At 42.4% G+C, this 12,786-nt stretch overlaps 1 protein-coding gene across 3 annotated transcripts; it reads left to right on the top strand.

Moving 5' to 3' along the window:
• Positions 1–1,449: 1,449 nt before the first annotated feature.
• dcxr (dicarbonyl/L-xylulose reductase) lies at positions 1,450–11,550 on the top strand. 3 transcript variants are annotated; one of them, XM_079236365.1, is made up of 8 exons: positions 1,450–1,571; positions 3,587–3,684; positions 4,674–4,828; positions 4,958–5,000; positions 5,303–5,402; positions 6,460–6,524; positions 10,587–10,704; positions 11,393–11,550. In XM_079236365.1, the coding sequence occupies exons 1-8, from the start codon at positions 1,520–1,522 to the stop codon at positions 11,494–11,496; spliced, it is 735 nt and encodes a 244-aa protein (XP_079092491.1). In that variant the 5' UTR covers positions 1,450–1,519; the 3' UTR covers positions 11,497–11,550. The 3 variants fall into 3 exon arrangements, with proteins under 3 accessions (XP_079092491.1, XP_079092489.1, XP_079092490.1); XM_079236363.1 differs by having other exon boundaries at positions 6,412–6,524; XM_079236364.1 differs by lacking the exon at positions 1,450–1,571 and adding an exon at positions 2,324–2,366 and having other exon boundaries at positions 6,412–6,524.
• The last annotated feature ends 1,236 nt before the right edge of the window (positions 11,551–12,786 follow it).

Raw genomic sequence — 12,786 nt, 5'->3', positions numbered from 1 at the left:
CTATTGCAGAAAATAAGCTTTGTGGCAAATTCACTTTTATAATGCTTACATGTTCTACTCGGTAAGATAATTTTTTTCTTTTTTAGATAAAACCACCGTTTTTTTTTAAGTCGCGGAAAAGCTTCTCTATTCATGGGAGAAACATTTACCAATGTCTTTAACGACCAAGATGAGGAAACCTGCAAGACATGCTGACTCATTCGTGGGTTTTAGGACTCACTCCTGTGGCGCTCCTTTTCTGCCTGGAATTTTTGTTGTGTGAAACACCTTTTTGCACACAAAACTATGATCCAAAACCCGGAGCACATGTTCCACTGCAGGTCAGTGGGTGAGACTGAGTGAGAGTGTTTTTGCAAACCCTTTACCACAGATGTATTTTTATGTTTTAATAACAATAAAACTGTTATAGCTGTTTTCTATTTGTAGAATTTTTACCAGGAATATGAAAGAAGGGATGAGTTAATCATGATAAAATGTTGTATTTGTTCTGAATCAGAACTGGGAGCTTATTTGGATTTATGATACACAAACTCAAACCTATTTTTGGGAATATTAAAAGACAAATTCTCCAAAACCTTCTTTTTGTATTCAACAAAAGAATCTGTAGTTATGAAATGTCTAAACACAAGCAACAATAACCTGTTTAAGTAAAACCAGGAACAATCGGATCAATAAGTATCTAAATATCTTCAGATGCATCATTATTATGAATACAAAATGATAGATATTATATTACCGGATCATAATTATTGATGCATTAATCACCGCTGGTGAAGCTCATTTTAATAACTTTGTATACAGCTGGATAGTTTCACCTTTAAAGATACATTAAATGTGTTATGTTTTTTATTCACAATCTCAATCAAGAGCTCAAACTAAAATTAATGTAGTTCGTGTGTGTGTGTATGTATATATATATATATATATATATATATATATATATATATATATATATATATATATATATATATATATATATAACTATTATCAGCTCAATACCTCCGCATATAATACCTCAATACCTCTGCATATACATATAACATATGTGTGTGTATGTATATATATATACTTACTTGTATTTCCCTCTGAACAGAGGCAAGAATGTAGAGTAGAATAATAAAGTACAAGTACCTGGTGATTGTACCTCAAGTAGTACAGAACTTTAGGTGTGTGCGTGTACAGTGATTGTGCAGGACTGAGTTGAAGACCATTCATTCTTTAACTTATTTCCGCGGAGGGACACAGACACGTCGCTTCCTGCTCCCTGCACCGCGGATCGACCGCTGCGTCCGCCGCCCAGCGGATCCTCGCAGTTTTACAGCCGCAAAACACCACGTATGATCGGCTTGGATGCAGAGAACACGTGGCGGATATAGGAGAAAGATCAGGAAGTTGCAGCGCAGTTTAGCTCGACTGTGCAGAAGAAGTGCCCTGTCCTGCCACGTGACTGGTCGCCTCTCGTCAGTGTGTTTTTAACTGTGCGTCAGTCTGCAGCTGATCTCCGAGGACTTGACCGACCATGGACGTCTCATTTGCGGGCAAACGCGCTCTGGTCACCGGAGCGGGAAAAGGTAAAATTTCCGCGAAACATCAGCACTCTCACGAGACGTGTATTCTGAGCCTGCAGCGACACCAGCAGGCTGCTGTAACAACTAGATCCTCTGCAGCCAAAGTTGGCCCATCTTAAAACCTCTTAGCGTTCCTGTACAATTTGCCTAAAACGCCTATCCAGTACTACCCAAAGTAAACTGCAAGCTGTACTTGAACTATTTGGAGTAAATGCATGGTCTTAGTCTCTTTTGAAAGGTAACACTCTGAAGCTTTCCCCCCTCAATAGTCAGAATCACTTCAAGTGCTGCGGACACTGAGTTATATAAGTTTGAACATACTAACGTTTAAGGTTTTTATTTCCGCCGTAAAAAGCCAATAACAATCCCACAGAAAATGAATATTTTACACATGTTTTTCTGATGTATATACTATATACCTATTAAAAAGGCTTATAGTCTTGCAAACTTATAGAGGTACAATTCATATTTTTACCAGTATTGCTGACAGAGTAAATTAAGTATAAATGCATTGTTGTGCTTATTCAATGACAAACAGCTGAATCTGTCTGCAGCTGTCTGTTCTCATGAAGCCTGTTCTGCATATCCCCACCCCCTCAAGTTTGTATTCGTTTTTTTTGCGCAATTTCATTGGCTATACGAAACGTCTGTCATCCGAGCCGTATGACGTGACAGGCTTGACCCATATGTGGAAGAAGAGGCAGACCCTGTACTTCAACGTGGACTCTCGTTGGCTAGTGTAGCCTGTAATTCAGGACATGAAGCGCCTATTGGTTCAAGTGGGGATTCATTTGAAAGGTTAGAATTCAGCCTCCATTTTGAATACACTCGGTGCTCAGATGGTTAGAATCCCAAGAATCGTAGCTTTCTAACGCTTTGCCGCACTCGTAGTATCGAAGGCGATTGTCTCAAGTGTGCACTGTACAGTGCACGTGCAGTGTACGTGCACGTAACCGCGGACAGGACAGTGGTTCGCTAAGAGGTTCGATTTGGCCAACCAGATGTTTTTAGTGAGAAAAAACAGGAATTTAAATATGTAGAATAGGACCACTGTTTTATTTTTGTGAGATTTTTGTCAAAATGCTCTATGCGTAGGATCCCTAATTCATTATGTTTCATAATCCAATCATGGCAGTTCAAGTTTGCTCTGGATGTCAATTTGGCGAGAGTGAGGTTACTTAACTCAGGATCCTCGTACTATTTTGCGTTAAACAACACAACAGGTGTGTTCTTTTGGCCCGTGGCCCACCAGTAATGTTTTGCCCTCTAGGGGAAAGGTTTAGGACCCCTGCCCATAAAGAGAAGTTCGTCCTGCAGTCAGACAAACAGACGAGGACATCTAAATCACATTGTGCTCCAGACACAGTTTGGTCTGAATAAGAAGCAGCTAAATGTTTTTATTAGTTTTCACAATTTCATGCAAAATGTATCATGACTTGCTCATGGTGAGTTTCACACATGGTGCTCCCTTATTTACCTTGTTATGAGCAGTAAACATGAAATACATGCTTTATAACACTATAATATAGTTGTGAGCAGAAGTGTTTATTAATGTATGTGTTCATAAATATAACTCCTTCTGTAGACACCCAGTATGACGTGTAAAGAGAAGGAATGACAATAACGTGAAACACTTGTAATGACTTCAAATATGTCTTCATATAAGTTCTAATTGTGGACAATTGAAGCGCTAACCATCCTTACATCTGCTTACAACAACATTATAGTGAGTTATAAATCATTTATTAAATGCTAAATGACTTAAAGGTGAACATGACCGTTACAAAAAAAATTGATAAAAGCGGGGCTGATAAAAACGAATGTGAAGTGAAACTGTTACAGTCTGTGATGCATCTCAGTTCCCCTCAAAGAGTCTCGTCAGCTCCAACACAGAAAAGAACGAAGTGCTTTGTTCCTGGAGCGCAGTGTGGCGGAGCCTGGACATGTGTGGAATGTGTGTCACAGCGGCAGCGCCCTCTGTAATAAGTATTTGTGTTTATGGATGTTTTGTGTCTCAGGCATTGGCAGGGACACAGCTCTGGCTCTGGCACACTGCGGGGCAAAGGTGACGGCGGTCACACGCACGCAGGCCGACCTCGACAGTCTGCTGCAGGAGGTACTGCGCTTACTTTTGACTTTTGACTTTACATGTGATGGGGTGGTAGAGATTCCTGTGTTAAGACCCAAAACCTTCCCGTCATCTGACAAATCAAGACAGTTCTATTTCTACAAAGTTGGTTGTTTGAGGGATAAAATATTTCATCTGGGTTTCATTACCTGAAACAGACTTTGGCTGATATGAGCCTTCATATTGTTTAGTTTCCAGATAGCAATCTGATGCATCAGAGATGTCAATAGGAGAGTCCCCAGTAACAACTTGGATGAAGTTGGAAACAATTTAATCTATAAATAGTCAAAATTAATCAAACTAAAAAAGAATGTGTCATCGACTATAAGCTAACGGTGCTAACAGTGCCGACAACGACAACAGTACAGACCGAGCTTACAGCGCTTCCCTGAGGGAGAACCGAAGGATCGGCACTGGGCTTCAGCGTGTCCGCGAGGGTCCCCGTGTGATGTACATTTCATCATCGGAGGGACGCGGACGTCCGCTTACTGCCAATTTGTAGCATAGCATAGCGGTCTACTGCACATGTGTGGAAGGCTTCCTCCAAGCAGACAGTAAAAACACTCTGCGACCATTTTGGGAGTAAAACCGAGGTCACACTAAATTGGTGGTATGCAGACATCCTCACAGAACCTATGTGTACACCCTCATACGACCTTTGCTCACTCCAGTTACGTAACAAACGTGGTTATTTTATGTAAGATATATACATATTGTATCTCAAACCACAACTTTCCCTAAACCTTTCAAGTAGATTTGTTGTGTTAGTCAACCTTTGTATACAGCTTTGTGAGTCAGTATAGACAAAATAAATATAAAAAAAACAAGACATGTAGGGTTTAGACAATATGTTGTGTTCTTGTCCTTTTTAATCTAATGAAATCACATTAAAACGTTACAGTTTTTCCTCCTCTTCTCCTTCATGTCCCCCCTCTATTATCTGCACCGACATGTCTGGCGTTGACTTCCTGTCACAGTGTGCGTCCATCACCCCGGTGTGTGTAGACCTGGCAGACTGGGGGGCCACGGAAGCAGCTCTGCAGGACGTCGGCCCCATCGATCTGCTGGTGAATAATGCTGCCTGCGCCAGTCTGCAGTCGTTTCTGGAGGTCACGCCCGACCAGTTTGACCAGTAAGACCAAATACGGGATTCTTTGATGATTTTGAACTAGGAAGCTGCAGCAGGAAAATAGTCATTGAATACTTTGTTGTCACGTGGCAACCTGTTATGTTTATGTTCTATGGTGTCTTTCATCTCCAGGTCATTCAATGTGAATGTGAAAGCCGTATTGCATGTCTCCCAGGTATAAAAATGGCTTACATCCACATCACTGCACCTGCATGTCCTACATTTTTGATTTTCAGTTCGTTCTTTGGTGTCTTTTCTTTTTTTTTGTGAGTAGATGTTTTGCTGAGCTAAACATTAACGGTTAACTCAGGGACAGTACAATATGTTCAACAAGACTTAAAATACATCTCCTGTAATGGACGAGCGGCGTATCAATGGTTTTATGATTGAATGATTGAATGAATGAATGAATGATTAAATGTCTGCTTAGTCAAACTGCTCCTGTTGAATCCAATGGAGCTCTGTCTCTGTGGTAAGATAGTGGCCCGTGGGATGAAGGCCAGAGGGTCAGGAGGCTCTATCGTCAACGTGTCCAGCCAGGCCTCGCAGTGCGCCCTCAGAGACCATGCCGTCTACTGTGAGTAACAGAGGAGCCGCCGTGCAGCATTCACCTGCAGCCTTTCCTAATGGAAGTAGCTGTTGGAGGGGTTCGGTACATTTCAACAGCTTGGGTCCATGCATAGAAATAGACTGAGTAGAATGGACATTCCCATTCAAATCACCATTTAAGGATGGTCAGAGCGGCGGCACTTTTTATGTGCAATGTTGCATTGTGAGCGTTGTAGCTATAACCTACTTGCCCTCTGGGGTACTCATTCACCCCTCAGGCAGCCTGAGTCCACAATGGTTACAAAGTACAGAGAGCCAGAGTAAATGTTTAACAACTTGTAAGTTTAACAACTTGTGGAGCTCCTCAGTGGTATGCATTTGTCCCAGTGGATAAGCCTGCTAACCAGCGCTTTGTACTGGCATGAGTCTGGTGATATGATACGTGTCATAATAGAGGGGTCACGCTCAGCATGTGAGGGATAATACACAGCAAGCCGCTCATTGTTGCAAAATGAGTAGGACTTGAATCACCCTGCAGGGGTTCATTTCCCATAATGCCCCACTCACTGTACATTATTATTACTGAAGAGATCAATAAATTGACAATATAAAGAAATATATATTGAGAAATGTTTTTATTGCATCTGCTCAAAGAAATAGTCCTCTTGCTGTGTAAGAAGGTCAGCACTGTGCCTATAGCAGCGGTCTGTTATCCATAGCAGAGGTATCTGCTGCTGAATCAAGCATTCAACAGAGCTGTGTAATAGATTGCAATATATTGCGCAATTGTAAGCAAGGCGATATATTTAAAAAAAATTTACATCCATTGTCATAGTATAAAAAACACTCTGCCATATGCATAGAATCTGAGTCAAGGATCTGCTTTTCATTAATCACAGGCCCTCTAAAATCCAACCTTTTCATGTAAACTACTCATTAAAAATCAATAGGGTTTTGATAATCATAATAGTACCACAATTGGGAAAACATAATATCTGGATACTCAAGTTTATCAATATTTCCTGAGACCCTTACAGCTTTCCACGACAGAGCCAGGTGTTCTTTGTGTTCCTGTCCTGGTTCAGGTGCCACTAAAGGAGCCCTGGACATACTGACTAAAGTGATGGCTCTGGAGCTGGGACCCCACCAGGTACCCTCTAGCTTCACAGCATGGCACCTTCTTTGATTATTTGGTCATTATAATAATTGACAGTCAGGTCCATAAATATTTGGACACATTTGTCATTATTTTGGCTCTGTACACCACAACAATGGAGTTGAAATGTAAAGATGTGCTTTAAGTGCAGACTTCCAGCTTTAATTTGAGGGTATTTACATCCAAATCTAGTGAACGGTGTAGGAACTACAACAAATTCAAATGTGGCCACCCTCTTTTTAAGGGACCAAAAGTAATTGGACAATTGGCTGCTCAGCTGTTCCAAGGTCAGGTGTGTGTAATTCCCTCGTTTTTTCATTTACAAGGAATAGATCTAGGTCTAAGGAGTAGGTTTAGAGTTCATTTCAGGTGTGGTATTTGTGTTTGGAATCTGTTGTGGTCAACTATCAATATGAAGTCCAAAGAGCTGTCCCTATCAGTGAAGCAAGCCATCATTAGGATGAAAAATCGAAACAAAACCATCAGAGAGATAGCAAACACATTTGGTGTGGCCAAATCAACTGTTTGGTACATTCTTAAGAAGAAAGAACGGACTGGTGAGCTAAGCAACACCAAAAGACCCGGAAGACACGGGAGACAACTGTGTTGGATGACAGAAGAATCATTTCCCTGGTGAAGAAAAACCCCTTCACAACAGTTGGCCATATAAGAACACTCTCCAGGAAGTAGGTGTATCTGTGTCAAACTCGACAATCAAGAGAAGACTTCACCAAAGTAAATACAGAAGGTTCACCACAATATATAAACCATTGGTGAGCCTCAAAAACAGGAAGACGAGATTAGAGTTTGCCAAAAAACATCTAAAAGAGCCTGTACAGTTCTGGAAGAACATCCTATGGACAGATGAGACAAAGATACACTTGTACCAGAATGGGAAGAGAAGAGTATGGAGAAGGAAAGGAACTGCTCATGATCCAAAGCATACCACCTCATCAGTGAAGCATGGTGGAGGTAGTGTTATGGCGTGGGCATGTATGGCTGCCAATGGAACTGGTTCCCTTGTATTTATTGATGATGTGACTGCTGACAAAAGCAGCAGGATGAATTTGGTAAAGTGTTTCGGCAATATTATCTGCTCATATTCAGCCAAATGCTTCAGAACTCATTGGACGGCGCTTCACAGTGCAGATGGACAATGACCCGAAGCATACTGCGAAAGTAACCAAGGAGGTTTTTAAGGCAAAGAAGTGAAATGTTCTGCAATGGCCAAGTCAACCACCTGACCTGAATCCAATTGAGCATGCATTTCACTTGCTGGAGACAAAACTGAAGGGACAATGCCCCAAGAACCAGCAGGAACTGAAGACGGTTGAAGTAGAGCCCTGGCAGAGCATCACCAGGGACGAAACCCAGCGTCTGTTGATGTCTATAGAATCCAGACTCCATTGACTACAAAGGATTTTCAACAAAGTATTAAAAGTAACAATTAAATTTATGACCGTTATATTAATTTGTCCAATTACTTTTGGTCCCTTAAAAAGAGGGTGGCCACATTTTAATGTGTTGTAGTTCCTACACCGTTCACCTGATTTGGATGTAAATACCCTCAAAAGGGGAAAAAGCAACTGCCGGAAATTACGTTCTGAGCGGACCAATAGGTAGGTACGGCGTAGGTACGGCGTAGGTACGGCGTAGGTACGGCGTAGGTACGGCGTAGGTACGGCGTAGGTACGGCGTAGGTACGGCGTAGGTACGGTGTAGGTACGGCGTAGGTACGGCGTAGGTACGGCGTAGGTACGGCGTAGGTACGGCGTAGGTACGGCGTAGCTACGCCGTCGACCTGACGGAGAACCATAGATTAGGCTTGAAGCTCTACAGAGGGTGGTGAAAACCGCCCAACGCATCACCGGTACTCCACTCCCTGCCATTGAGACCATCCACCTCAAGTGCTGCCTGCGGAGGGCGCACAGCATTGCCAGGGACAGCACTCACCCCAGCCATAGACTGTTTGCCCTCCTCCCCTCTGGGAGGCGCTATAGAAACCTCCGTTCCAGGACCAGCAGGCTCGGGAACAGTTTCTTCCACTCAGCTGTCAACACCCTTAACTCCACCACCAACCGTTTAAACCATAGTTTAGCATCATTTAAAAATTGTCACAAGTAGCCACAGTGATTACTGCTCTGCATATGTTACATAATGTCTCTTTTATGATGACAGAACAGTGAAATGGTATTTAAAACAGAATATTAAATATGATCACAATTTAATCTTTCTATCTGGGCCCTGTTTCTCGTACCTGTCTTACTCAGTTAGCGGGCTAATTGTCAGGATAAAATGACGTAGGTCAAGCTTTTCGGTTTCTCGAAGCAAGGTTAGATAAATCACCATAGCAACACAGCCAAAAAGGGGGTGCACTTAAGGGGGTGATGAACAAACGCCGCGAGAAAATAGAGTAGCAGCAGATGATCTGCCGTCAAGGAATCATTTATTTAAATGAGCTCCTCGAGCCGCGGACATTGATCAGCACAGACGCAGCCGATCGGCCGTCTCACAGACAGAGACTATCAGCTGCGTTTTAGTGCTTTAGAAACTTATGGATGTGTTGAAAGCACTTATAATTATATGTCAGTGTTATTAATACACCATACATCTAATTATTGTAGAACATGATTAAGGTGATCGTGATGAGAATACAGAGAATCACACACAATTTATTTTCACTGCTTCAATTGATTGAATTTCTGATTATGAATAATACATACGTACTGATCCGCCCATACACATATTCAAACTCCTAGTTATATGGTAATCTACACATACATGTATATACACATACACGATTCATATGTGCATCCATCCATCCATCCATTATCAGCCGCTTATCCGGGGTCGGGTCGCGGTGGCAGCAGGTTCAGCAGGCCGACCCAGGCTTCCCTCTCACCCGCAACACTTTCCAGCTCATTCTGGGGGATCCCGAGGCGTTCCAAGGCCAGCCGGGAGATATAATCCCTCCAGCGTGTCCTTGGTCTTCCCCGTGACCCCCACCAGTTGGACGTGCCTGGAAAACCTCTAATGGGAGGCGTCCAGGAGGCATCCTGACTAGATGCCCGAACCACCTCAGCTGACTCCTTTCGACACGAAGGAGCAGCGACTCGACTCCAAGCTCCCTCCTGATGTCCGAGCTCCTTACCCTATCTCTAAGGCTGAGCCCGGCCACCCTGCGGAGGAAGCTCATTTCGGCCGCTTGTATTCGAGATCTCGTTCTTTCGGTCACGACCCAGAGTTCGTGACCATAGGTGAGGGTTGGAACATAGACCGACCAGTAAATGGAGAGCTTCGCCTTCCGCCTTCATACGTGCATACAGTACATATATCCTCATAAGTATATACTTATTCGTAAATATAATCTGATTGATTTGGGTGATGAAACACTTCAAATTAGCCGATACATTTTCCCAACACTGACGCATTTAACTTGTCTGATATATTTGCGACGCTTATGTCTCGCAGCGGGGGCGATGTTAAAGTTGCGTTCACGGCAACAATGTTGCAAAAACGTTGGAATATTTGCAATGCGTTTGCTGTGAATGACTACGGTATTTACTTCCTCATATGCCTTCATGATCATCTCCTGCTTCTCATTAGAGAAATAAAAAGAGGTTCCTCTGAGTTTATTTGCCATTGTACTGTTAGAACATCGTGGTGTCAGTGCTCCATTATTATCCCTTCTGAAGAGGAGCGGGCGCGCGCATTTATCCAGATGACTGACGTCTGGCTAGAATTAACGAGACCGTTTCAGCGCGGATCAGCCGTGAAGAAACCCAGATAGCCTGATGTCAATCATCTCGCTAATTTAAGTTGGAGATTAGGACATTTGCTTGACTTTGTTTAGCCAGGTACGAGAAACAGGGCCCTGGTCTCTGCCGTTAAATAATGTGATGTTTAATGTTGTTATTGACGAGTTTTACAGATTATCTCTCTCATGTACTACTGTCAGGATATAGTGACAGTATGAGCCAACATAACAAGGTATTTTAGTTTGTTATCAAAGTCCCATAGTGGCTTGAACTGAAGTACCAGTGTTGTTCTGATCAGATCTGCGTGAACAGTGTGAACCCCACAGTGGTGATGACTGACATGGGTCGTCTGGGCTGGAGCGACCCCGAAAAAGCCAAGACCGTGCTGTGCCGCATCCCCCTGGGCCGCTTCGCAGGTCAGACACCGACTGTGTGCCCGGTCCACACGGCTGACACACAGCCTCTTTTAATTCTTCCACTCACTGTTTAACGATGCATATCCCCATCCATTGTTTATGTATTTATTATCTGCTGGACCTATCCCAGCATGCGTTGAGTGAAAGGCAGGGGTGCACAGTAATAATTGGGGGATGGGGCCCTCTCCTCCCCACACACACACGCGCCGAGCCACAGCTAGTTAGCCTGAGCTACCTAGCTGCTACGTTAGCACCCTGCTAGATGTTTGGCTACAAAGACACAGTATTAGCCATGATATCATGATAAATACACTTCTCACCAAATCAATGCATGTTCCACTGCACAGATACCGTTATGGATACAGTAGATGGTTTTAGGCATAACATAACTTAACCCCCCCTCCTGAATCTTGAACTGCCCTCTTAAGTTGAGCTTCTCCTCTTCTTTACAAAGACACATGGAGGGGGGCTCCCACTGCTCAGTCTCTTGGAGGGTTCGTACCAGGGGGCTGAAAAGGAGGCTGATGTTGAATTCACATTCAGGAATGTGGATTCAGGAATGTGGGTTCCCCTCCATTGTGTGTTTGTGGACTTGGATGGGGTTTTAAACGCACACAATTGTGCAGTGCATACACTTCACCAGTGTGTTGACCCGCGTGCTAACTGAGCTCCCTGTGTGTCCGTGCAGAGGTGGAGGACGTGGTGAACGCCATCTTATTCCTGCTGAGTGACAAGAGCAACATGATCAATGGAGTCACCCTGCCGGTGGACGGAGGGTTCCTGGCCTGCTGAGCCGACACACACCACACACACACACACTGCATTATACAGATTCCCTGATTAAACTCACCCTCTTATCCTCTCTTTTGTCTGTTATTTGTGCTTATTTATTGTGCATGGGAGACTGTTTCTTTGTTATTTACTGTATGTGGATGAGTATTATTGGATGTCAGGGTTTATTTAAGATTACATGCGCTACTTTACACAGATGATACGATCATAATGGCCGAGGCATCAGCAGCATTCTGTATCATTGAAAATGTGGTGTTTCACTATTATAAGCCAGAAGTAGAACAGAACAGGACAACACTCCAAATATGTTACCAATTATAGGGTTTATCCTCTTACTTCTCTCCAATAATTTAGTTTTGTGAAATACCGTTTTAGTTTGAATGGAAAACAAGCCGATAGGTTGGGAACCAGTGAGAATCAGTTGGAGTTGTAAAAGTCCATCCATTATCTGCATCTTCTTATCCTCAGAGGGAGCAGATCTCAGCTGACAGTTGGGAAAATGTGCATAATACAAAAGGTGGGCTTCAATTCAGAATACATTGAATCTCAGTTAAAGATGTGAATATTCAGAACCAGCTGGCGGCCGCTAATAATACTAACTTTCTGGATTAATCAATTAAATTCAATAAATTGATATTGTAAAGCCTCCAGTCTTCAAATAGCTCATTTTATTTCAGGAACAGTCACACAAGCAAAATAAAAGTAACGAATCCTCCCATTGGATAAGATGAAAGCAGAAAACGTTTTTATTTATTAAATGAGTGATTATCAAAATAGGTATCAGTTAATTTCCTGACTTATCGATTGTTTGACTGAGGATCAAGATGAAGAGCACAGAGAGAGAGAGAGATATATATATATATATATATATATATATATATATATATATATATATATATATATATATATATATATATATATATATATATATATATATATATATATAACAGATTTATTCACTCTTTACACAGCAAGTAGTTGTTTTCTGCTATATTATTGCCCTGAATTTAACATTTAGCACCTTTTTAAGCAATAATATCACATTACCCAAAGCACTGCTAAATTTGACAAATGTTGCTTTAGTAAAAACAGACTTCTTGTCCATGGAGCTTTTTTCCCGTGAGCCCAGCATCTTGTTTTGCAGTTGTTCCTAAAGCTCTGCACCCAGCGTCTAACGACACTTGTTTGATCATATTTACCAGATTGCTCGTTGGCGTTCACTTTTCCTTTTCTCATTCATCGTGTTAGTATTTTAATCGAGTCCGCTGACTTTACTCATTTCTTTCATCT

The sequence above is a fragment of the Taurulus bubalis genome (assembly GCF_910589615.1).
Source record: "Taurulus bubalis genome assembly, chromosome: 2".
In the NCBI taxonomy this organism is placed as follows: domain Eukaryota; kingdom Metazoa; phylum Chordata; class Actinopteri; order Perciformes; family Cottidae; genus Taurulus; species Taurulus bubalis.
This window is presented reverse-complemented; position numbering and strand designations above follow the sequence as displayed.

Coding starts and splice junctions, on each gene's coding strand:
- dcxr (XM_079236363.1), top strand. CDS start 1,520: ATGGACGTCTCATTTGCGGGCAAACGCGCTCTGGTCACCGGAGCGGGA. Junction 6,525..10,586: donor TGGAGCTGGGACCCCACCAG/GTACCCTCTAGC, acceptor TGTTCTGATCAG/ATCTGCGTGAACAGTGTGAA. Junction 10,705..11,392: donor CCCCCTGGGCCGCTTCGCAG/GTCAGACACCGA, acceptor GTGTCCGTGCAG/AGGTGGAGGACGTGGTGAAC.